Source organism: Amblyraja radiata, chromosome 9 (assembly GCF_010909765.2).
Source record: "Amblyraja radiata isolate CabotCenter1 chromosome 9, sAmbRad1.1.pri, whole genome shotgun sequence".
Taxonomy (NCBI): Eukaryota; Metazoa; Chordata; class Chondrichthyes; order Rajiformes; family Rajidae; genus Amblyraja; species Amblyraja radiata.
In genome coordinates, this window is record NC_045964.1 from 11,352,817 (window position 1) to 11,379,197 (window position 26,381).

Genomic DNA, 26,381 nt, shown 5'->3' on the forward strand with positions numbered 1-26,381 from the left:
TGTGCCAATTGGCTACCCTCTTTCTCAAAGAGTGGCCCTACTTCAAATATAATTCTGACGGAGGTTTTTTTTTGCCAGGCATCATCCATGAAGAGAGAAATATATCAGTTCAACTACCTTTTGACTACGTTTCTCTCTGCACTGATGCTGCCTGGCCTGCTGAATATCTTTTAGTTTAGAGATAAGGCATGGAATCAGGCCGGTTGGCCCACTGAGTGTCCATGCCGATCACAGATCAAGGGATAGAAATCCATACACGTCCAAAAATCGAGTGTATGTTGTTGGAGAAGGGCAACTTTGCACACATTTCTGGGAATTAGTCATAGAGTAATACAATGTGGAAACAGGCCCTTCGGTCCAACTTACCCACACCAGCCAACATGTCCCAGGTACACCACTCACCTGCCCGCGTTTGATCCTATCCATGTACTTGTTTAACTGTTTGTTAAATGTTGGGATAGTCCCAGCCTCAACTACCTCCTCTGGAAGCTTCTTCCATACACCCACCACCCTTTGTGTGAAAAAGTTGCCCCTTCGGATTCCTATTAAATCTGTTCCCCTTCACCTTAAACCCATGTCCTCTGGTCCTCGATTCACCTACTTCTGGGCAAGAGACACTGTGCATCTACCCATAGATGCTGCCTCACCCGCTGAGTTTCTCCAGCATTTTGTCTACCTTCGATTTTCCAGCATCTGCAGTTCCTTCTTAAACAACTGTGCATCTACCCGATCTGTTCCTCTCATGAATTTATACATTTTGAATTGGGAAGTCTATACCCATGGTTTTTGGATCGATTTTTCTTCCCCTTCCTGCTTTTTTATTCCCACATGGATCTCTCCCCCAAATTAAGTCAACAGTAACTCGACACACTCAAGTTCTTGTGCACTGATATTTTCAACCTCACAGGGATGAAGAACGTCATAGAAGAACGACCCAACTGACCCAGCTTCCCTGAAAGGACCAAGGCTCAAACTGCATTATTTGCTGGCACTGAGATCAGTGACCTCCAATATAACCTCATATGGGAGCCAGCACTGGTTAGTTCATGGGGGTCAGGGCTGTAAGCACGTTAAGCTCCCTAGCCTCTGAACCATTCCAGGCTGCAGATGTTAATGTCCACCATTTCTCACAATGTGTGCCCAACTCCTGCTTTGGAAGTGGCATCTTCATCCCACAGGAGCCAGCAGAGGGATTCACCTGTACTACACGCTTCAGATGTTCATTACCTGTGCTTATCCTTACATACTTCCCGAACTACCTTCTACTTAACTAACCTTGGCAAGACCGTATGGCCCTCTTGATCAAATAATATGCCAGTTTCAGGACCCTCTGACCCAGCGGGCGAGGGGGAACTCTTCCTGCTCCCCATCTCTCACCTTCACAGCATTGATTCATTCAGTAGCAGCATTGCTATGTAGCGAGAAGAATGCCGCATGTAATGTGGTGCTTCCCAATAAGAGTCAGCTGCAAAGAATGCAGCTGCTGGGCAAGGGTTGGGAATTGCGAGAACTTTCAATACATTGGTGTCAATTTCAGCATTACTAGGGCTTGTTTTCTGAGCGATAAGGCTGGATCACAACTCTGTACAAATATCTTTCTAAATACCCAGATAGCATTTTCCAGAGCCTAGATTTTAAGGGGAGTGTAATTTGTTTTGACTGGTTAACAAACAAAACCTGATCTTATCTCTCCAGGCATTTGTCTGTCATGAGAAGTGGACACCTGAATGGCTCGATTGTAATCATGTATTATCTTTCTGCTGACTGGATAGTACGCAACAAAAGCTTTTCACTGTACCTCGGTGCACGTGGCAATAAACTAAACTGAACTGAAAACTGCAAGAAATTGCAGTGTTGTAGATATAGCCCAGTCTATCGCACTGACCAGACTTCCCACCATTGATTCCATCTTCACTTCAATCTGCCTCAGGAAAGCAGCAAATATAATCAAAAACTTGTCCCATATCAGTTATTCCTTTCTCTCTGCTCTCGTCCGAATGGTCTCCTCCTGCACCTATTTTCTATCTTTCTATAGAGTTAGAGCTCTAGGGGCTAGTGGAATCAAGGGATATGGGGAGAAGGCAGGCACAGGTTATTGATTGGGGCCGATCAGCTATGATCATAATGGCGGTGCTGGCTCGAAGGGCCGAATGGCCTCCTCCTGCACCTATTTTCTATGTTTCTATATGTTTCTATGTACAGAAGCTTGAAAGTGTGCACCATCAGACTCAGGTACAGACTCAGCTACAGTGCACTACAATGCCGAGAACTATATTCTGCACTCTGTATCTTCCTCTTTGCTCTGTCTATTGTACTTGAGATTGACTTGATTGAATTTATATATATCATGGATAGCATGCAAAACAAAACAATGATGGTCATTACCGCATTTTGTAACTGCTCAACACCATCTGTTGTAAAGCGCCCACACGACTGACATTCTTCCAGCAACGGTGCACCATACCTGCAGGATGCACCATCTCTAAAGTGCCCTGCAGTTACACATCAAAGCTACTCGAATGCCATCTCCCAAACCAATGCCCTCTGCCACCAAGGGCAAAGGAAGTCAGGCCCAGGAGAATACCACCATCTGCAGGTTTCCCACCATGGAGGCTTCTTCATCATCACTGACACCAATTCCTGGAACTCCCTACCCAACAGTGCCGTGGAGCAAGTATTGTATCACTAGAAGGACTGCAACGGTTCAAGGCAGCTCATCGCCACCTTCTCAGGGGCAATAAGGAATGTGCAGTAGATGCAGGCCTTGACTGCAAGCTGAGATTCTTAAAACTTAATAAAGAGCTCTCTGTTGCAATATCAGGACATGCTTCTCTTGACTTGGAAAGCCTCGGGCCAGAGTGCACAGATCCTGGTTCTCTAATCCTCACTTCTGATAATCACAAGTTAACTATAACTTTATTTTGCTCTTCAGCAGGAACCAAGTGCCCACCGAAGAGGATAGATGTTTGAAAGATCACCTTTTATTACCAGCAAAAATGCAAAATGCTGGAGGAACTCAGCAGGTCTGGCATCATTTGTCGATGGAAATGGAGAGTTGACTTTTTCGGTTAGGATCTTTCATTTAAACTGATAGAGTAGAGACAGCTAATATAAAGTGGTGAGGGGAAGGGGTGGGCAAGAGCTGCCTCTCCCCCTCACCTTTTTACACTGCCTACTTTCCCTCTACTCTTTCAGTCCAGAAGGATCTCATCCCGAAACGTCATCTGTCCATTTCCCTCCACACATGCTGCTCAACATGCTGAGTTCCTTTGTTTTTTCAGTCTGTAGTGTGGAAGTGTCAATAGATTGTGTTGTTTCCTCTCCAGAATCCAGCATCTGCACTCACCTATCTTCACTTTTCATTGCAACCCTGAAGCAAAAGATTGCAGATGCTGGAAGTCCAAAAGAAATATAGAAAATGCTGGCAGGGAGGAGAGGATAGGACAGGCATGGGACACAGGAGACGACCAAAACGTGTGCAACACAAGAAGGGGGAGGGATTGTCTGAGAGGGGGCGGGAATGTACAAAAGGTATGTTGGGGGTCGTGAGTTGTAAATAAGAGACAACAAAATCAATACTTACTGAGGAGAGAAAAGAAACTGACTGCTTAAGATACTCGGTTAGAATGGCTGACTGAATTCAATGGTGAGTCCTGTAGGCTGGAAAATTAAGGCTGAAGGCTGATCTACATCGGTGAGACCAAGCGGAGGCTTGGCGATCGTTTCGCCGAACACCTCCGCTCGGTCCGCATTAACCAACCTGACCTCCTGATGTCTCAGCACTTCAACTCCCCCTCCCATTCCATATCCGACATCTCTGTCCTGGGTCTCCTCCATGGCCAGAGCGAGCAACACCGGATATTGGAGGAACAGCACCCCTTGGGGAGTCTGCATCCTGGGGGCATGAACATGGAATTCTCCCAATTTTGTTAGCCCTTGCTGTCTCCTCCCCTTGCTATCTCTCCCTCAGCCCTCGGGCTCCTCCTCCTCCTTTTTCCTTTCTTCTCCCCGCCCCCCCCAGTCCCCATCAGTCTAAAGAAGGGTTTCGGCCCGAAACGTTGCCTATTTCCTTCGCTCCACAGATGCTGCTGCACCAGCTGAGTTTCTCCAGCATTTTTGTGTACCTCCGCAGGAAAATTAAAGGTGGCCAAAGGCAGAGAGGTTGGAGTGGGAGTGGGAGTGGAAATGGCGGACAGACTGGAAGCCTGGGGTCACACCTGCAAACTGAATGGAGGTGTCTTTAAAGAACCCAATCAGTGTTTGGTTCTCCAGGGGCGGCACAGTAACGCAGAGGTAGAGTTGTTACCATACAGCGGCAGGTACCTGGGTTCGAGCCTGACTAAGGGGCTGTCTGTAAGGAGTTTATACGTGCTCCCTGTGACCGCATGGGTTTTGTCCGGGTGCTCCGGTTTCCTCCGACACTCCAAAGTCATACAGGTTTGCAGGTTAATTTGGTAAATTGTCCTTGGTTGTGTAGGATAGTGTTAGTGCAAGGGGTGATCGCTAGTGGGCACGGACCCAGTGGGCCAAAGGGCCTATTTCCGAGCTGTATTTCTAAAGTCTAAAGTCCAACGTTGAGAAGACCTTGGTGTGAATGCAGCGCGTGGATTGGAAGTCAGGCACACGCGTTGCTGCTTCACCCGAAGGGGATATTTGGGTTCCATGGATGGTGGAAAGAGAAGAGGGACATCCTTCTGTGGTTGCATGGGAAGATGGCAAGGGAAGGGGAATGGTTTGGGGAGAGATGTAGAGTGAAGCAGTGTCATTGAAGCAATAGCCCCTTTGAAATGCTGAAAGATTGCAAGGAAAGATCGACGTGACTGCTGGTGGCACTCCCATGGAGAGGTGGGAAATTAAAGGATGATCTGGGGGTGGGGATGGACAGTGAGGACTCGTTGGAACCCTAATCCTTGTTCTGAAAGGGGGTGAGAGCAGAAATGCAAGGATTGGGATCGCCATGGTTGAGAGCCCTGCCAACTATGGTGGAGGGGAATCCAGTTAAGGTGAAAGGAAGACCTCTTGCAGATATTTGTGTAGAAGGCATCACCAGCAGAATACAGTACAGATGGACAAGCCAAATGAAGATTGGATAATCATTTTTAAGAACACCGTTCTGTGAAGAAACTGAACCTGAGCTACTATTTGCTTGTCCCTTTTAATTCTCCATCCACTCGCATAACCTTGAGGAACAGCTTCTTATCCATGAACAGAAACATGACAGACTTTGAACTCGGCTGAATATTCAGATATTCGGCTGTTCTTGCCTTGCATCTCACACTTCTAGTATTCATTTTGTCCCCCATCTTCTTGTAAATTCAGATTTAATGAGTGTTTTCATTTTTACACTTCCTCTGCCACTCCTTTTGTATTCACTGGTCTTTACTGTTCACTCTCAGCTGGTATTTCCACCATCACTGAATCTTTCCTGATCTCTACCCCATCACAGTATTTCTTCCTCTCTCCGCCCCATCACCTTTTGTTAAAATTTGAAACTTCCTTTGTCTCTATCTTTTCCTAGTTCTGACGAAAGGTCGTCGACTTGAAACGCTAACGCTGTTCCGCTCTTTCATGTTCACAATTGGGTTCTGACGACACAAGTAAGTCGGACACTAACTTACCATCATTCAAATTGTAGAGCTTCCTCTCATGAACCAGGTCATGGTCAATCACTGTAAACAGTGCCCCACACAAACCGAGCCTGCTCATTCTCAACATAATCATCATCTTTATTCATAAACAGGAAGTTACTTGGCCTCACTTTTGAGTTCAAATTAAAACTCTTCTTTAAAAAACATTTCAAATGGGATTTTTCTTTTCTTTTTTTAAAAAACACCATTCTCAAAGGATAAAGACACTTGGTTGGTTGTGGGAAATTGTGAGCCAGGGCTGAGGCTTGTCAAATCTTTGAGGTCCTTTAGTAACCAAAGTGTTGATGATAGAAAGCAAGGGCAAAGATAAAAAGGGGAGTTGAACTCTCTGCTCTTGAGTGGCTTCTGCTAAGGATTTTGCAGGCAGGTGCCAGAAGTTGCCCGGTGCACCTGGAGTTAGATCAGGAGGGGCATCAAGTCAAGAAAGAGTAAGAACAAATAGGCAGATGCGAGTGAATAAAGAGAAACTGTCCACTGGATGGTGAGGCAGCACAAAAACAGGCCCTTCATCCCACCACACACATGCTGCCCATTGTACCGATCTACATCTATCCCCCGCACCCACGTTGGGTCTGTAGCCTTGGATTAAAAAAAACATCTTTCCTTTTGACGAATTAGCAATTGAACTGCCACTTGAGTTGGAAAGGACCAGGAACAGTGGCAGCATGCAAAAAAAAAGAAAGTAAGTTAACGTTTTTGGGAGGACTCTTCCCTGGAACTCAGCTGTGACTCCCTCCCAGTCTCGTAGGTGATGGTGGGAAAAGGGCACAAAGCAACTGACTGTGAGCAGTACCCCGGTGCTGTGGGGGAAGAAACTCATTCTCAGCTCAACATTTTGGATGGAGGAGGCAAGTTTGAGAGTACAACATCCAAAGGATGGGAAACTTTGACAGAATTACTTAACTATAGTGTGGAGGTAACTCCAGAGAAAGGACTCCCCCTTCTGGTCCCAAATTCTCATCTTTACAATGTAGCTTATGAAAATTCCATTCCGCCATCTCTAGAACGTTACAGTGGGTATCTCTGCCAATATTTAGCCCTAACCCCAAGATTTGCTTGTTTATTTCAATGATCCTCATGAAATCTTACTTTGCACAATTTGGCCTCTGCATTTCCTGGCATCGCAAGTCATTTCACTTCAAAAAAATTATGTCTTCACCTTATCGTGCTTTAGGATGTCCTGTAATGGTGAAAGATGGCTTATAAATGAAAGGGTTTCTTCTCCTACTGAAGTCCAATGGCCAACACAGTAAACAAAAGGGAGGGTAGATTACTAACAAATACCATTTGGCCTCACACTCGACTGCGAGCATCTGCTGGCCAATCCAAATTCAGGTTATAAAGATGAAGGTCATTTGAAATATTTTTTTTTCCTTGTCAACTGAGTAAACGCATCGTGGTTGATATGAAGTGCAGGGAGGTGGCTGTTAATCTTCAATGATAATGGGCTCATCGCTGGTGGAAGACTCTGGGCCTATTGCACGCGTCAGGGTGTGCTGCTCCACAAAGATCTGTGCTTGAGGCCGTCTTCCACTCCGCCTCCGCTCAAAGGAAGTAAGTAACTTGCGGATCTTCCTGCAACAACAAAAAAAAGACAAGACATTCAGTGTTTATGCTCTCATTGAGCAGCAATCCAAGTCAAGCCTGTGGCTGATGTCAGGTTAATGCTCGCCACTTATTTTGAGATGCAGTTCCTTTAAGGGGAGAAGCAGTGCGCATTTATAAAGCACCTCTGGTGACGTCAGTCCATAGCAAGCCAGAATTTCCACAAGGCTGGCAAACTGTTTATGGCCACCTGAAACGGCAGAGGACTTCATCTTCACGGTGAATTTCCTGCAGACAAAACAGGCCCTTCAGCCCCCGGAGTCCGTACTATCAAACATCCATTTACACCAATACAATTTCATTCTCCACCCCCCCCCCCCCACCACGTTCCTTCAACGCCCCTCAGATTCTACCACTCATCTACGCACCAAATAACCCAACCACCAGTTTGGGATGTGAAGAGGAACTGGAACACCAGAGGAAAATGACGATCACAGGGAAACCGAACAAACTCCACATATGCAACGATAGGACAGTCAGGACCTGAACCAGGGCTGCTGGAATTGAGAGGAGTGGCTGCATTAACGGCACTACTGTGCCAGTGTTTAAACTCCACACAAACCACCTCACTTATGTCATCCCTTCAACATTGTTGATGTTGTTGGTGTCAGGGGTTATGGGGAGAAGGCAGGACAATGGGGTTAGGAGGGAGAGATAGATCAGCCATTATTGAATGGTGGAGTAGACTTGATGGGCCGAATGGCCTTATTCTACTCCTATCACATGATCTTATGAACATATCCTTCTATTCCTTTTTCCCTCGTGTATTTATCCAAGTTCTCTTCCAATGATATCCACCTCAACCACTCCTGTGGCCCTGACTTCCCTCTTCTCTCACTAAAAACGTTTATTCTGAATGACCTTGTTAGTGACAGCCTTATATTAGCAAGTTATTTGAAATATACCGCCTTCAACAGATTAGTTGCTCAGTAGTGGGGGGGGGGGGGGGGGGGGAAATCAGCATTTGAGGCTAGCCATGGAAACAGAAAATCAAGGCATTCAAAGGGTCTGAGTAGGGTGTGCATCACTGTTTATGTACTTGTTTGGTGATAAGACATCACAAATATAAATAAGTTAGCAAAGAGATAGCTGTTAACCAGGCAAAAAGGTTTTCATTGGATAATGCCCCAACCGTGTCTTAATATCTTATGTGTAGAGTAAGTGAAGATTTACAATGAAGGAGTAAATAAAAGAGGAAAGGCAAACAAAAGGGGAAGAAAAACAGAAGAGGAAGAGGTAGAGTCAAGTGCAATCAGGAACCTCACATCAACTCTTGAGGAAACTACGTAAAAAGGGATAGGACACTCAGTCACAAAAGCCTGCTTTGTCGTCCATAGTTTATATGTGAACGAACTCTAGATCCCTTCATCCCACCTATCTCAATTATAAGGAGACGACTTTGTGAACATTTCAACAATGGGGGAAGACCGTCACCTGCGGAGTTAGGGCTGAATCATTTGCAACAGCTTCACACCAGGAGTAGCAATTGAATCCATCAAGTACCCCTCTGAGGTCCCTACTATCAGGGAGGTTGGTCACTTCACGTGACACCAAGAAAGGGTGTGTGCACTGCACAAGTTAACGATAGTGGACTCAGACAGCATCCTGTCAGCAATTCTGCAAACTTGTGCTGCTGAACTGGCCACATCTCCTAACAAGCTGAAAATGTGTCCATGATATCCAGCTTCAGACCTCTTTGCAGACTTGCTGCAAATATGGACAGAAGAGTTCAATTATAGGAAGAGGAGGTGCCCTTGAGATCAGCGGAGGATTTGAGCATGTGTGGCATCCATAAACCCCAGGAAAATGGGGAAACCCTCCACTGGTGGAAGTCATGTCTATCAAGGAGGCAGATGGTTGTGATTATTGAAAAACAATCCAAAACCCCTGGACATCATTCCAAGTCCTCCTCGGCTGCCGGAAAACCAACGTTAATGGGCCCCTTGTCCATAAAAAAAGTTAGAAGTGAGGAGGTTTGCCAATGATTCCACTGTTCCGTTTGCATCTCCTTCTGTTACGAAGCAGTCCATGATTGTATAGAAGTTCTGGATAAACATTCAACATCCTTGAGTTGATATGTAACAATCAATGAAGGAAACTGAATGGTAGCAAGAGACAAGAGTGTTTGTTTTTCCATATGCATCAGATATAAACTGGAACAATGAAATTCTTGAAACAAGGAACTGCAGATTCTGGTACTGAAGAAGGGCCTGACCTGAAACATCAGTATCCATATTCCCCAGAGATGCTGCCTGACCCGCTGACCCACGTTACTCCACACTTTGTGCCTTTTAACAAAATTCTTACTTGCTTCAGTGTTAAAGGTACATTAGATGCAAAAAAATGTTACAAATTATCAGTAAATTAGACCACGATATTCAAACATCAAAGTCCGTAGTGCAACCATAATAATTCAAAGTCCGTGATGGCTTGGTTTTGTGCCACCCAGCATAACCCCAGCCACAGTGTTCATTGTGGTCGTTATTGTGCACAGTGATGCCCTCCTGTCTGCTGTGCCACTCAGTAAAGTCATGGCTGATCCGATGTTTGCCTCAGAACCATTCTCCTTCCTGTCTTCATAATCTTTGGTACAAAGTCTCTCTCATTATATTCAATGATTCTACCCTCATAGCATTTAAGGATAAAGAATTGCAATGACGTTCTGAGAGAAGAAATTACTCCTCATCCTCTTCTTAAATGGATGACCCCTTAGTTCTAGTCTCCCGCACAAGGGGAAACGTCTATCAGCTTCAAAACACAAACTGCTGGAGCAAGCAGCAGCATCTGTGGAGGCAAAGGGATAGTGACGGGTCCGGTTGAGAGCCTGCATTAGACTGAGGGTGTAGAGGGAAGATAACAGGGCAGGTTAGGGGGCAAGACCGGGGGTGGTAGGTGAAAGGTTGAATCAGATGATTGGGTGGATAATGGGCAGATGGAGTCAGTTGGGGGGAGGGGGGGGTGAGTGATGAGACAGAAGCTAATAGGTGATAGATGGAACCACATAAGAGAGGCGGATTAAGTCAGGTAGAAGAGGGGATAGAAAAGATGAACCAAGTGAGAAGAAATCCACTGGAACAGTCTCAGAGTGGTGGGCAGATGGAGCCAGGGGAGGAGGGGCGTGGATGGAAAAGGTGAACAGAGACCTGGACAGACTCTCAGGGTCATCCTGCCTCCCCCCACCAACCACTTAATATTTGATCACGTCATATGCAAATTCTTTCTCTTGACCTGAGAAGATGCAAATTATTAACGTGATAAGGAACAGTGAAGGGAGGGTGAGTAAAAGAGGCAGCAAAGAAACATAGGCTTGTTAAGTTAGTTACATTTGCATAGTTATGTATATTTTAAATGTAACCGTTAATGATCTCTAACTTTATCGTAACAATTGCATTTATAGCTATATAAATGTGGCAAATATCAATATCCAGTATGCAAATATTTTAAATACAAAACATGTTTCTTGTGAGCGGCCTTTGGAGAATGTGAAAATTATCAGTCTGCCTTTTCGGCCAAATAAAAGTTGTGCACCTCTTTGTTTGGCTAACATTTACCATTAGTCCACGACTCCATCTGTCTGTCAGACTCAACATTGAGCTCAACTGTTTCAGATAATCAACCTGTTTATCCCATTCATTCCATCTCCAGACCCACCTCTGTTCCTCTCATTGTCCAATTGTCATCACTGTCTTCAGCTTGTTGTCCTCGACGACTCTGCATTCTACCGCTCCTCATTTGTGAGTGAGATGGCGAGTAGGGGGGGGGGTAAGGCAAAGCAGAATTCCAACCAGAATCTATCCTGAAGCCTTCACTGTTTGCTAACCTTATTTAGGTCTTTGTTTTAGAAAGAACTGCAGATGCTGGAAAATCAGACTGAAGAAGGGTCTCGACCCGAAACGTTGCCCATTTCCTTCGCTCCATAGATGCTGCCTCACCCGCTGAGTTTCTCCAGCATTTTTGTCTACCATACTTAGGTCTTTGATCACCAAGGCCACTCCTACCTGCACCATATTTATTCTGGACCTTAAATTTCCAATCTTCACCATTTGGCATTGAGATCTCAATAATGACAGCAGTTTAACCTATCATTCTGCTCTATTTTACTTCATATCTTTCTCTCCGCGAATTTAATTAGTTTACATTTGCAAGTCATTCTTTTGCCTTTATTAGTTCCTAAAAATTAAGTTTTGACTATTAGTCAACTTTTTAAATATTTCTGTTATAGAAATATTACTAATGCTTCCCCATCTATTATTATTTACTTATTTAAAATCTTTAAAATATTCCCACGCTGTTCCTTTCCTTACCAATCCTTCAGAACTTCCTTCATTGTTTGACCAAATGTCAGTGTGTTTGAATAGAATGCTATTTTACTTCGGAGTCACGTGAGTGACTACGTGAAGAACCCCACCAGGATGCATGCGTGTCATATCGCTACACGCATTGTGAAACAGTCAGGCGGGGTGGAACGACGTTCCCCCGCAGCGGCAGTTTAAAAGCTGGAACCTGCAGGTAAGAGTTACTCTGCGGTCTTTTTGTGTTTCCCATACCGATTTACAGGTGGGGAGCATGGACAAGTCGAAGAAACCAACGAGGGCTGCGACAAAGCTGGTGGGGGAGGACCGCGGAGTAGCGGGCAGCCAGCAGCGGCCAGCGGCACTTGAATCACCTATAATGGGATCAGCTGTGCCCGATGTCGCCTCCGCACCGGCCAGATCCACTCCGCAGCCGGGCGGTAAGGCAAGACAAAAAACTAACAAAGTCGTGGACTCAGATGAGTCCGACTTTGAGCAGCCGCGGGCGGCCAGCGACCGTGAGCGCTGGAGCCGGATGGAGCGGTGTGTGGAGCATTTGCTCCAACGTGACAGGCTCTGGGAGATGGAGTCGAGTCACTGTGGGCTCTATGTAAAACCCACAGCAGCACCTCTTGTAGGGCTGCACAGTGCTTCTCCCTCATCAGAGGGGAGCACTGGGGGTCAGTACTGGGCTGATCCTAAAGAGGGGTTTGCAAAAGAGAAATCAAGTGTGCAGGGGATGCAGGAACGAGAAAATCTACTGGACATGGTGTCCAACATCATACAGCTAGACCAGACTGGCCAAAACCTGGAGCAAAAACTAGCTGCCATTATAGATTATATGTCCTTTAACCAGCTACAAGAACAGGCTGTATTGGACACGACATCAAGGCACCTGGCACCGGGTAACTGTATATCCCTGAATGTTCCTGTAGTAAATACTTGTATATGGAAACATATTGGAATAGGAGTTAGAGGCAAAAGGTATTAAAACTCCTAACAGCAGGGATAACAGCATTCACCCGCACAGTGGATGAGAAGGACATGTCCCAGGACCAACAGGATGCACTGGCACTGCTTTGCAACACTCAATATGAGATAAACAGCATCAGGAAGAGTGCCATCTGACCTACTTTAAACCCGAAATTCATGGGTCTGTGCAAACCTGGAAACATAAAACCACCAATACTACTATTTGGAGGTAACCTATCAAAGCAAGTCAAGGAGCTCGATGAGGAAGCAAAAACCCTGGGACTCATAAAAGGGACTTCATCAAAAACCCACTACAGCCATAGACAGCACCCTTACGCACCCACCAGTAGAACAAGACCGACTGGTGAAAGCTCGAAGGTCGGGTACACCGAACATGAGTCTTTTTTAGGCCATGGCCCAGGCCGGCCTTCTTGGAAGATACGCAAACCTCCAACATCAACCAAACCACAAACGCCTCAACATCAATGAAGGATTTACAAAAAGAAGTAAACCTGCCACTGGTAACTATGGAGGTAGGTGGGTCTGGTTCCCTACAAATTGCAGGGAGCATGGAGGTTGGGGGGAGATTGCACTCCTTTCTGGATGCATGGAGTATGTTAACTACCGATACTTATATTTTAAGCAGTATCCAGGGATATACAATAGAATTTATACACAAGTACAGCCCTCCAGTTCAACATATACCGAACCAAATGTTCGTACTTTCCGGTAAAGAAAAATCAGAAGCGCATGCTGAACTGGAGCGGCTTTACGCAAAAGGGGTAATTGAAAAATCCCAACACGAACTGCTAGAGTTCGTGTCCAATATCTTTACCAAAAACAAAAAAGATGGTGGTTGTCGCATCATCATAGATCTGACCAAATTGAATACATTTGTACAATATATTCATTTTAAAATGGAAACCTTTGTTACTGCTAAACAATTGATTTCCAAAGGTTACTTCATGGCTAGCATCGATTTAGAAGATGCTTACTATACAGTGCCTATACGAGGTGACCACAGATGTTACTTAAAATTCAACTGGATGGGACAGCTCTGGCAGTATAGAGCGCTGCCAAATGGGTTAACATCAGCCCCCAGGCTGTTCACAAAAATTTTGAAACCAGCCCTAGCGTTTCTACGGAAACGAAAACACATGGTCATGGCATATCTAGATGACATACTAATTGTGGGCAAAACTTTGGAATTGGCCAAACAAACTGTAACAGCCACAAAACAGTTATTTGAAAAACTGGGGTTTATTATCCATCCAGTTAAATCTAAATTAACGCCTTCCACTACTATGGACTATTTGGGGTTCACCATTGACTCAGTTCACATGTCAGTGCTTTGCCAAAGGGAAAGGCTATAGACCTAATAGAGGCTTGCAATAACCTCATTGACATCAGTAAACCGTCCATCAGATTGGTAGCAAAAGTAACTGGCAAAATGGTGGCTGCTTTTCCAGCCACACAATTTGGACCTTTACATTACCAAAATTTACAGAGAGCAAAAATACAAGCACTCAAAATCAATGCTGGTCATTTTGACAGACCAATGAAGCTACCAATCAAAGCTATAATGGAACTAAAATGGTGGATAGATAACATTTGGCTTTGTTTCAATCCAATCATTATCAGCAACCCTTCTATGGTGCTACAAACTGATGCCAGTGCACTTGGTTGGGGTGCCACCAATTCCATCTCCAGCTGTGGAGGTAGATGGACTGCTCAGGAGGCATCATTATTACTAACACTGGACATAAACTACCTGGAAATGTTGGGTGCATTCTATGGCCTAAAGTCATATTGTACTGGGTCATATCACCAGCATGTTAGACTACAGATTGACAATACCACCGTGGTAGCATATATCGACCACATGGGTGGAAACAAATCGACATCATGTGACAATCTGGCTAATACAATTTGGCAGTGGTGTATCCAGAGAGATATTTGGATATCAGCTACTTACCTACCAGGTAAACTAAATTTAGTGGCAGACACCAGGTCACGCAAATTTAATGAAAACACCGAATGGATGTTGAATAAAAAAGTATTTGCTGATATTACAGCACGATATGGAACACCAGATATCGATCTATTCGCATCCAGGCTTAATCACCAGTTATCAAACTATGTTTCGTGGGAACCAGACCCTGGGGCAGCGGCGACAGATGCATTTTCGCTGCATTGGGGGAAATTGTTTATTTATGCATTCCCTCCTTTCTGCCTCATCAGTCGGGTATTAAGGAAAATACAGCAAGACTCTGTGTCTGGTATTTTGGTAGTACCCGATTGGCCTACTCAACCATGGTTCCCAGTGATACTGAACATGGTATTAGAACCATGTATCACCATCCCGAATAGACCAGACTTATTGGTCCATCCCGTAACTAGGGATAGCCACCCATGCCATAACTATTTGAATTTATTAATTTGTAGAGTTTAAAAATACCACTACTACAGCTGGGACTGACGGACCGAACAGTGAACATGATTTCGGCGGGCCACAGACAGTCCACCAAAAAACAGTATCTGGTCTATATCAGGAAGTGGGAGATGTATTGTCACAAACACAGCATCACCTACAGAGATATGAACATCCCGTCTGTTCTGGAATACCTGGCAGGCCTCCATTATGATGAGGGGCTCAGTTATAATGCCATCAACTGCGCCAGAAGTGTCCTATCAACTTATCTATGGCAAGGAACAGAGCGTCACTCTGTTGGGACTCACCCACTGGTAACTAAACTTATGAGGGGAATCTTTAATACCAATCCCCCAAGAACCAGGTACTCTCAAATATGGGATGTGAGTATTGTCCTGAAGATGCTCAGGAATTGGTCTCCAGCAACAGCTCTGTCCCTACATAGACTGACATTAAAAACAGTCATGCTAATGGCATTGGTCACGGCACAAAGGGTACAGTCATTACATAAATTAAGACTGGACAACATGACTTCTTCATCTGAAAATATTACGTTTCATATTTATGAATTAGTAAAGCAGAACAGACAGGAATCAGCAGGCCTCAATATAGAATTTAGGTCTTACCCAACAGATGATCGTCTCTGTATAGTAAGACATTTGTCGTTATACACGGAGAACACAAAAATCATCAGAGGCAATGAGAAGGCACTTTTAGTCAGCCATAAGCAACCACACAAAAGAGTGACGGTCCAGACCATCTCAAGATGGCTGAAACAGGTTCTAATACAGGCTGGGGTGGATACTAATATTTTTAAATCTCATTCCACCAGGGCTGCAGCTACATCGGCAGCTATGCAGTTGGATGTACCAATGGACCAAATCCTCAAGGCAGCAGGGTGGTCAGGGGAAAAAACATTCCAACTATTTTATCATAAACCAGTCATTAAACCTGGAACGTTTGCAGTAACAATTTTAAGTTCTGTAATTTAATTCACCCCATAAATAGGGGCTATAATTTTGTGTTAATAAATTTCATGGATTTCAATGTCGGATTCATGTCTAAATTATGTTGACACAATTCCTCCTACAGTCATTAAGGCAGATGTGATGCATGGACTCGTTTCCACGGCATGAAATCACAGAGCTTTGAAATCTTCACGTAGTCACTCACGTGACTCCGAAGTAAAATAGTAAGATTAAACGAGAACTTACCAGTTCGAAGTTTGATCGTTATTTTATGAGGAGTATGTTGAGGGAATACGTGCCCTCCGCTCCCACCCATGATCATATACTCAACTGGTATTTCTTCTCTAATCTTACTATGTTTAAGTCATTACAGTTATCTGTGATTTCACACCGCTGCTTTGAAGAATGACACGCATGCGTCCTGGCGGGGTTCTTCACATATTCCCTCAACGTACTCCTCATAAAATAACGATCAAACTTCGAACTGGTAAGTTCTCGTTTAATCTTACTATTTATTGTCATTCAAACCTGGGTTTGAACGAAATTCCATTTCTACAGTTTTTTACATTACAAACACAATCCAAGACCCACACTTAACATAGTTTACATAAACATCCATCACAGTGAGTCTCCAACATCTCCTCACTGTGATGGAAGGCAAAGTCTTTATCTCTTCGCTTTGTTCCTTCTCCCGCGGTTCAGCAGTCCAACTGCAGTGTCGAGGCGAACTGGGGCTCCGATGTTAAAGCCCCCGGCGGGCGATGGTAAGTCCTGAGGCCGTTTAAGCCACGCCGGGCGATGTTAGGCCCCGGCTCCATGTCCTTAAACCCGCGATTCCAGCGGGAGAAGTCGCCGTTGCGGAGCTCGGAAAAGCGGTCTCCCACCAGGGACCCGCGAGCTTCCGATGTTCCCGTCCACCGGGTCTGCGGCCGGTGCCTCCGAACTCCAAAAGTCGGGTCGCAGCCGCGCGCCACCACAGCTCTTCCCGCTCCGAAGTTGGCCAGCTCCGCGATGTCAGTTCCGCAGGCTCTGCAACTGGAGCCCTCAGGTTAGTCCCGGCCGGAGGTCGCCACCGGCTCCACGATGTTAGGCCCAACGACATCCGAGACCCGACAGGGAATAGTCGGGTCCCCGCACAGGGAAGAGATTAACGGTTTCCCCCACAGCCCCCCCCACCACCCCCCACATATACACAGCTAAAAAAAATAATAAAAACTGACTCAAAGACATACATTTAACTAGACAAAAAAAAAAAAAAGACAGACGACTGTAGTCGAGCCGCTGCCGTTAGGCGCCGTCACTCCCACATGGGTAATAATGCAGAAATGTTTACCCTTGAGGTCCTGTTCTTTAATCTAACATCTGTTATTCACCATACAGGACCTCGGACTCAATTATTGCTCCGTTACTGGTTCTACTATGGACCACAGCATTCGAATACCCAATTTCTTCAACTAAAAGCTTTTCCAACTGGTCTAATATCTCTCATGGAAGATGAGGCTGACAAATAAATAATTCTGTGCAACTGCAACATTACTCGGTACATTAGGGTGGCACCGTGTCGCAGCAGTAGAGTTGCTGCCTTACAGCGAATGCAGCGCCGGAGACCCGGGTTCGATCCCGACCACGGGTGCTGTTTGTACGTTCTCCCCGTGACCTGCGTAGGTTTTCTCCAAGATCTTCGTTTTCCTCCCACACTCCAAAGAGGTACAGGTTTGTAGGTTAATTGGCTTGGTAAATGTAAAAATTGTCCCTAGTGTGTGTAGGACAGCGTTAATGTGCGAGGATCGCTGGTCAGCCGGTGGGCTGAAGGGCCTGTTTCTGCACTGTATGTCTAAACTAAACTAAACTACTCTAGGAAAGGTTTTCATTGCCAATGCTTAGCCTCCCTTTGTAACTGGATACTTGACTTCCTCATAAGCAGATCTTAACCAATGTGGATTTGTAACATCTCTTCCTCATTGCTCATCTACACAGGTGCACCTCAAGGCTGCGTTCTTAATCCCCTGTTCTACCCAATTTCAGGGCTGCCAACTCTCACGCATTGAGCATGAGAATCACGCATTTTGCCAAATTCTCACGCTCTCACGCTGATCACAAATTTCTCACACACTGTCATGAGAAATTCTGTGAGCAACCAGAATTTCAAAACATATCAACTGCATGGGCCGCGGGCGTTGGAGAGCCAGGGCGGAGAGAGGGATGGAAGCAGAAGCAGCGGCAGGGGCAGATGCAGACAGGGAGCCGGGGTTGGCGAGTGCTTGCCGGGCTGGCAGCTCCAGCCATGGAGCAGCCTCAGTGTAAGAGTCCCGGGCTGTCGGAGGCGTTGGAAGCGTTGCGCCGCTGCCGTGAGAGTCTCTGTGCCGAATTCGCCCTGGTGACCGGCATTGACCAGGCTGCGGCTCGGTGCATCCTGGAGGACAACCAGTGGCTGCTGGAAGTGGGTACTAAGTACTGGGTAGAAGCGGTGGAAGATAGTGGCCGTTAAATGGGGGTGGTTGGAGAAAGCATCCTGCTTGCCTGCTAGATTTTCACTTACTGTAACTGCAGGAAAAATGTTCCCGATGTTGGGGGAGTTCAGAACAGTTTAAGAATAAGGGGTAGGCCATTTAGGACTGAGATGAGGACAAACATTCTTCACCCAAAGAGTTGTGAATCCGCAGAATTCTCTGCCACAGTGAAGGCCAATTCACTGGATGTTTTCAAGAGAGAGTTACATTTAGCTCTTGGGGCTAATGAAATCAAGGGATATGGGGAAAAAACAGGAAAGAGGTACTGATTTTAGATGAACACCCATGATCATATGGAATGGCAGTGCTGGCTCGAAGGGCCGAATGGCGTATTCCTGCACCTATTTTCTATGTTCCGATGCTTGAGTACATGGCAATAAAACTCGACCACTTGATTTTGAAGCATTCATGCATGGTGGAGGTATAATTTAGTCATAGAGTGATACAGTGTGAAAACAGGCCCTTCGGCCCAACTTGCCCACACCCGCCAACATGTCCCAGCTACACTACCTGCTTTTGGTCCATATCCTTCCAAACCTGTCCTATCCATGTATCAGTCTAACTGTTTCTTAAACATTGGGATAGTCCCTGCCTCAACTACCTCCTCAGGCAGATTGTTCCATACACCCACCACCTTTGGTGGGTGTATGGAAAAAATTACCCCTTAAAAAGTTACCTCTTAATAATCTGATTTCCATACATGAATACACTAAGATAATTCAAACAAAAAACATTTAAATCATACTTCTACAATGCACTAAAACATGATTTTAATACGTCAAATTTAAAAAAGTCCCTCCCACAACCTCACCCCACTCAGTTGCTCCACTCCCTCAGCGGGTACCCCCAGGGACAGTGATCAGTAATCACTCAGCCCTCCCACTTTCAAAAAAGCTACGCGGCCCCTGGTTCAGATGGAGAACACTGCCAGATGTGAGCGGGGAACTGTGGCCAGTTGTCCGTGATGTCTGGATCCCAATGCTCAGCGCTTTGTGTTTCGGAGTTGGCTAATGTTATTGATTTTTAATTAGCCTGATTTGTAATTAGTTAACAAAACCTTAATTTATTCATCCGGAATATCCAGGGGGATGGGATAAGTATAATATTAAAATGACATGCAAGGTGTCAGGTTGTCTGTCACAACATACAGCCCCGATAACCCATTATTTCCTTCAGTTAAATATTGGGAAGGTAGCACTGTTGTCATTTGCCACTCAACTATTATGTTTGTTCACCTCACTGACTATTTCAAACCCTCCCCCCCCCTCCAAATTCCTTTGACAGGTTGAATAGAAATGTCCCCAATCTCGTTGTTTTATTAATTGAACACGTAGATGAACATCCTCAAGGAGTGTAATCAGATGGAAACTGATTCAGATGCAATGTTTAAGAGCTTGTTCAAAGAAGGGGCATATTTTAAAGGAGATACTTGCAGGGGAATGTGTGAGGAGGTTATTATTTGTCTTTAGTTTTAGCTTGAACCAGTACATCTGAAGATTCAAAATTGAATATAGTAATTGTGCTGATGCTGACTCCAACCAACCATGTAATGAATATCATCCATTCTGGAGGCTTTATTTTTCTGATGCCATTTAAACTTCACTTGGATTTCAATCACTTCAATGTAAAAGTAATTGGAAATGGGGAGCATTGGAACAAAAATTTGCCCTCGGTACATATTAACTGTAATATAATAATGTATGCATGTTGGTAGGTGCAATTAAAACAAAGATTTTTTTATCATTGCTGTGTTATGAATGCCACAGAAAATATTATGTACTCTCAAGATCACATTAAATAGAATATTATTGCTTAAATATATAGTTATTGGTCTTTGCATTTCGGAAAAGTCCCAGCTGAGAGGAAGACAGCAAAATACTGAAAATATTGGGAGTGAAAATGACTTCAGGACAGTTTGTTAGGAAAATGAAGGAAATGGTAACAGAATACTTATACAACTGAGTATAATTTTATAGATGAGAAATTGTGTTCAAACAATTGATTACTTCTTTGACAAAGTAACTAGCATGTTAGATAACAAGGAAGCTAATGGATGTAGCAAATGTTGTTATAAAAAATTTGTGAAGTGCCCCATAAAAGATTACCGCATTGGATAAGCACATGTGGACTTGAACGTAATAGGTTAAGTCATGGGGGTCAGATATGGGGCTTTATGTGTGGGCCAGATATATTGTCAATGCAAGGCCAAGTGTGCATCCAGAGTCAAGGTCTGGAATAGTACGAGGTGTGCAGTCAAAGCTGTCAATGGGAGTGTTCAGCACTGGGAACCTAAACAGGTAAGCAGCTATGATCAGGCAAGACTAGGGGGGCAGGAGTAAGGCTGGACTCAAGGTCAGGAATGAGAGAAGGTATGCAACTGGAGTCAGGGTCAGGAGTAGTACCAGGTGTGCAGTGAGACCCAGGTTGGTCAACATGGGCCAAGTGCTTGATTATAATCTGATTTCCATACATGAATACACTAAGATCATTCATGTGCTGCACCTGTTGATCAGAGCCTGGCTCTACTGTGGAATGTAATTAGGAATGTAATTTAGCCTAACCTTATTCATAGCTAATCCAATTTAAAGCATAAATATTGCATTCAAGTGTAAGTTAAAAGACTTGTTACAGTATGCACCAGATTGCACAATTTCAAGCTGAAAAATGCAAAAGCCCCGTACCAATGGGAGGGGACACCCCCCTCCCACACCCTCCCCGCTATGCTCCCTCGGGCCTGGTCTCTCGCAATTTCTCACTCCCAACTATCACCCAATGTTGGCAGCCCTGCTATTTACACCCATGACTGTCTGGCTAAGCACAGCTCCAATGCCATCTGTAAATCGCCTATGACACTACTGTGGTTGGCTGAATCACCGGTAGTGATGAGTCAGCGTGTAGGAGAGAGATAGAATAATTTGTTGAGTGGTGCCGCGGCAAAAATCTCTTGCTCAACATCAACAAGACCAAAAAACTGTATCATCGACTTCCGAAAGGGAAAGTCGGAAGATCACTTGCCAGGTTTCATTGGTGGGTCTGTGGTGGAGGGAGATATCAGCTTCATATTTCTGGGCGTTAACATTTCGGGCCCAGTACATAGATGCAATCACAAATATCGCTCACCAGCACCTCTACTTTCTTAGAAGTTTGAAGAGATCCGGTATCTCTCCGAATATCCTAACAAAATGTTTACAGATGTACTATAGAAAGTATCCTGACTGGTTGCATCACAGTGTGGTGCAGCAATTCCAATGCTGAGGAACGTAAGGGACTGCAGAGGGGTAGACTCACTCCAGTCCATCATGGTTACGTCCCACCCAAACATCAAAAGCATTTATTTGAGGCGCTGCCTCAGGAAAACAGCATCTTTCATCTAGGATCCCCACCATTTGGGCCACGCCTCCATCTCACTGCTGGCACAAGGTATAGAAGACTGAAGTCCCACATCACCAGGTTCAGGAACCACTACTTTCCTACAACTATAAAGTTCATGAACCAACTTACACAACCTGATCCTACCTTAACAACAGAACAACATGGCACACCCTTTGCATTGCTGTGGACTTGTTTTTTTTTCTAAGTATGTTTTTGCACTGATGTCTTAATTCTTTGCATTCTTCTTTTAGAATTTTATGTGTAATTTATGTATAATATATGAATATTTGTTTGGTATGTTTGTCTGAGTCCATGGGCCCTGCACAGCTGCTAAAAGCAAGGTCATTCATTGTACTCGCCCCTCTATTTGTGCACATGATACACTTGAACTGACATTCCAGCTCTCCCACTGACTTCCTTATCCATCCCAGCTTCTGCATGTTCCCATATATTTATCACCCTTCTACTTGTGACGGTTCAAGTCAAGAGGGTCAAGAGTGTTTTACTGTCATATGTCCCAAAACAGTACAATTAAATTCTTACTTGCAGCAGCACAACAGGTATGTAAGCATAGTCCTCAGTAGATCCCAAAGTAAACAAGTTCAATAAATTTAAAAAAAAATAGATACAACACACATCATATAACTAATTTCACATCTCATAGCACCTCAGAGAGGCAGTATACAAAATGTGACACCAAGCTACTTAAAAAAGACATCATAGTAGCCTACAGATATGGAATAGTGGGCTCCAGACCAAATATTGGTAATTATGAGTGTTGATGATCAGCATAGAAAAAGTGGGCCAAAGGGCCTATTTATGTGCCCTATGACTATGATTCTGGGATATGAGGAAAGTTGACCAAATAGTTGGACCAAAAGGATTGTCTTCAAGCCGGAGAGCAAAAGAAAACAACAAGAGATTTTCAAGAAGAGAAGAGTGTGCTTTTAGTTCAGACAGCTGGAGAGGCCTCAAAAATCATAGCACAAAAATCAAGCATGACAGGATCATATAGTACAAGAACATAGGGAGAAGGCATTGCCTCCACTAAGCTGTGCGACTGTCTAGAGAACTTTCCAATCAGTCCCATTCCATGGTGTCTTCCACAAGAAGTGTGTGAAGCATTTCTCATTAAGTATTCAACACATTTCTTTGAAAACAACATTGTTAAATGTTTCTGCCATTCCTTAAAACAGTGAATTCCAGATACTACCAACTTGCACTGCCGAACACATTTCCCTCAACTCACTCCAGGTTCTTTCACAAACTGGTTTTACTCTTGTCTACCACAGATTCTCATTATTTACTTTATAATTTTTACAATAAAAAACCCCATATATAACACATATTTCATGTGTTTAAATATGTTGAAGTACTTCACAGCTAAAGAAATACTTCACAGTTGGGGCATCATTAAAACGTCAGAAGTATGCAGCAGATTTGCATTTACAAGCTGCAACAAACAGCAAATGTTACATTGGCCAGGCGACCTCTTTCTTTGGTGGTGGATGAAAGATAATATTAGCCTTGACACTGGAGAAACATATCCTGTAATTCTTCCATATCATAACATGATATCTTTCACATTCCAAATGACAGCAACTTCCTTTGACCTGAGCTACTGAGGCAAGAATCAGGAAAGTGTGTTGATCTTGGAAGGATATAGAACTGGAAACATTGCAGTGACAGGGTGGGATAATGCTACAATTTGAACACAGCAATGAGAATTTTAATACCAAACAAGTTCATATAATGGAACAAGAACAGTAGAATGGGAAAAGAGGACGTTTCCATTTCAGACAGAGGGAGCGGAGTTCTGAACAGTTCGTCATTTCTTTGGATGCAAGAAGGGGGACAGCCTTGGTGGTACTATCGCATGGAAATAAAAAGAATACCCACAGGTGCTGAAAATGTGAAACAGAGAATGCTGGAAATGCTCAGCAGATCAAATAGAACCTGCGGCAAAAAAAGAATGACCATTGCAGGTTGAAGAGCCCCTGTCAGACATTGATTTGGAGGAGCAGAGGCATGGTTGAATCAGGTGATGCAAGTATCCTTTATGATAGAGAGATTATGGCATCAAAATCTCATGGTTACACCAGCCAAGACTCCAGATACTTGTCAGGGAGATGGAGTCACTGGCCACATAATGGATACTGAGTTGCTGCACAAACGAATGAGGGAGAGCTCGCTCCCCTCAGCAGAAAGGTGACATTGTCAAAGACTCAGTCATCTCTGTCTCACTATAGCCGAAATGTGTAAATGTTAGAACTGAAAGGTCTCCAGCTGAAAAATAAGTAAAAGGTGGTAGTTCTTTCCCGATTCCTTTACGGGTTGTGGGAATCGGTGAGTGGGCCAGCTTTTATTGTCCATCCACAGTGGTTTGCTGGACGGTCTCAGAGGGCAGCTCCAGATTGCCTTGCAGCAGGTTTGGGGTTACACTGGGGCCAGATCATGAGACCATCTCAGATTCCCTTCCCCGGATATTCATGAACCGGGTTGAGATTTCATGATGGCACCATGTTTCTATTTATTGCCATCAACTCCAATGCAGTCTTTTTAATTAGATGAATCTGGAATTATGTTCCCCAGCCACCTGTGGTAGGATTTAAATTCACATATCTATCTTCTGTATTATTAGTCCAGTGACCGTTTAAACACAGAACAATAGGAGCAGGAATAGGTTGTTCAGCCACTTTTGCCTGCTTTGCCATCCAATACAATCAAATCTTTGCCTCTGCCGTTAAATCATTCACTCTCTTTACCCTAAAATCACACACCCCTTGATGCTTTTAGTGTCAAAAAATATAACTGTATCCTTTTTAAATATATTCTGCAATTTGGCTACCACAGGCCTTCATGGCAGAAAATTGGTTCATTTTTGGTTCATGAAAAAAATGGTTCATTTTTCACCCTCTGTGTAGTTTTTAGTTTTAGAGATACAACATGGAAACTGGCCCTTCAGCCCACAGAGTTCGCATCGACTAGCAATCCCCATACACGTTCTATCCTACAGACTGGGATAATTTTCAGTAACCAATTATTCTATAAACCTGCACGTCTTTGGAAAGTGGGAAGAAACTGGAGCACCCAGGGAGAATGTACAAACTCCGTACTGACAAGCAACCATAGTCAGGATCTAACCCGGGTCCTTAGCACCGTAATGGGCCTGTCCCACTTAGGCGACTTTTAAGGCGACTGCAGGAGACGATGCAGTCGCTACATGTTCACGGGTGGTTGCCAGGTAGTCGCCTTCATGGTCGTGAGGAGCTCCTGCATTCTGGGAACTAGTCGTGGCCTCATTATGGTCGCCGCAAATTTTTCAACACGTTGAAAAATTTGCGGCGACTAGAATGAAGCCGCCATGGAGAGTAGCGAGAATTCTTGTGCCGTAGGTGGGTTGACAGGAGGTCCTAGTGGGTTGCCAGGAGGTCAAAGGTTCTCGTAGGTTGTAGCCGGTGCTGACCGGTGAATTTCATTGGTTCATTGGGAAAAAAAACATAAGCAGAACCAAGGATAACCGACCGGTAAGCTTCACAGCAGTGTATCTCTGGCTTCTTAAAAGTTGTCTCCACTCCTTCTCCCCATCCCTTCTCCCCCCCCCCCCCCTTTATAAAGGACTTAAGTGACCGTTCCCGTACACTGTGCTTTCACTGTCTTAATTACAGCGCCAACCTTCCTGTTCATCGCGGTGTGTGTCTGTAAATAAAATTTAAATTAAATTTCTTTATTTGTATAGCACATTTTTAGTCAACTTGCATTGACCCCAAAGTGCTTCACATAATTACATCCACACACACAGGCAAAGGTGGGTGAAGTGTCTTGCCCAAGGACACACACAGGCAAAGGTGGGTGAAGTGTCTTGCCCAAGGACACAACGACAGTATGCACTCCAAGCGGGATTCGAACCAGCTACCTTCCGGTTGCCAGCCGAACACTTAGCCCATTGCGCCATGTGCCATCTGTAGCACATTGGCTTTGCACCGTGAATATCACTCAGACAGCACTCCCCCCGCTTGCCCTGTCCCCCACCTGCATAACGGGCTAGTGCAGGAAGCGGTGTGTGTGTGTGTGTTCCACTCTGACAGTCGCCGTTCCAGTTGCCGGTTTTTCAGGCGACTGCCGGTGACTTGACAGTCGCCGGCAGTCGCCTGAAAAATCGCCTAAGTGGGACAGGCCCATAAGGTTGTAACTAGAGTCTCCTCAGTCCTAAATTCTGTACTCTGTACCTTGAGAACGTGACCCTGGTTGCAGAACCTCCAGCTTGGAGAAACATCCTGTCCACATCCATCTCCATCTCTGCCAAAACTTTTCAAAGTCGGAGTGAATTCTTTCCTTGAAATTAGGGGAATGAGGGCAGTACAGTGGTGCAGCAGTAGAGTTGCTGCCTTGCAGCGCCAGAGTCCCAGGTTCAATCCTGACTATGGGTGCTGTCAGTATGGTGTTTGTACGTTCTCCCTGTGACCGTGTTGGTTTTCTCCGGGTTTTCCTCACACACTCCAAAGACATACAGGTTTGTCGGTTAATTGGCTTTTCTAAATTGTCCCTAGTGTGTAGGATAATGCTAGTGTACGAGTGATCGC

General features: G+C 44.6%; 1 protein-coding gene across 2 annotated transcripts in view; it reads right to left on the reverse strand.

Moving 5' to 3' along the window:
• Window positions 1-5,702: 5,702 nt before the first annotated feature.
• Window positions 5,703-26,381, reverse strand: part of LOC116976770 (metastasis-associated protein MTA1-like) — an 81,431-nt gene continuing 60,752 nt past the window's right edge. For both annotated transcript variants that reach the window (XM_033026666.1, XM_033026665.1), the window contains one exon: window positions 5,703-7,223. In XM_033026666.1, the coding sequence (XP_032882557.1) occupies window positions 7,194-7,223 (30 nt within the window). In that variant the 3' untranslated portion in view covers window positions 5,703-7,193. The remainder of the gene's footprint in view (window positions 7,224-26,381) is intronic.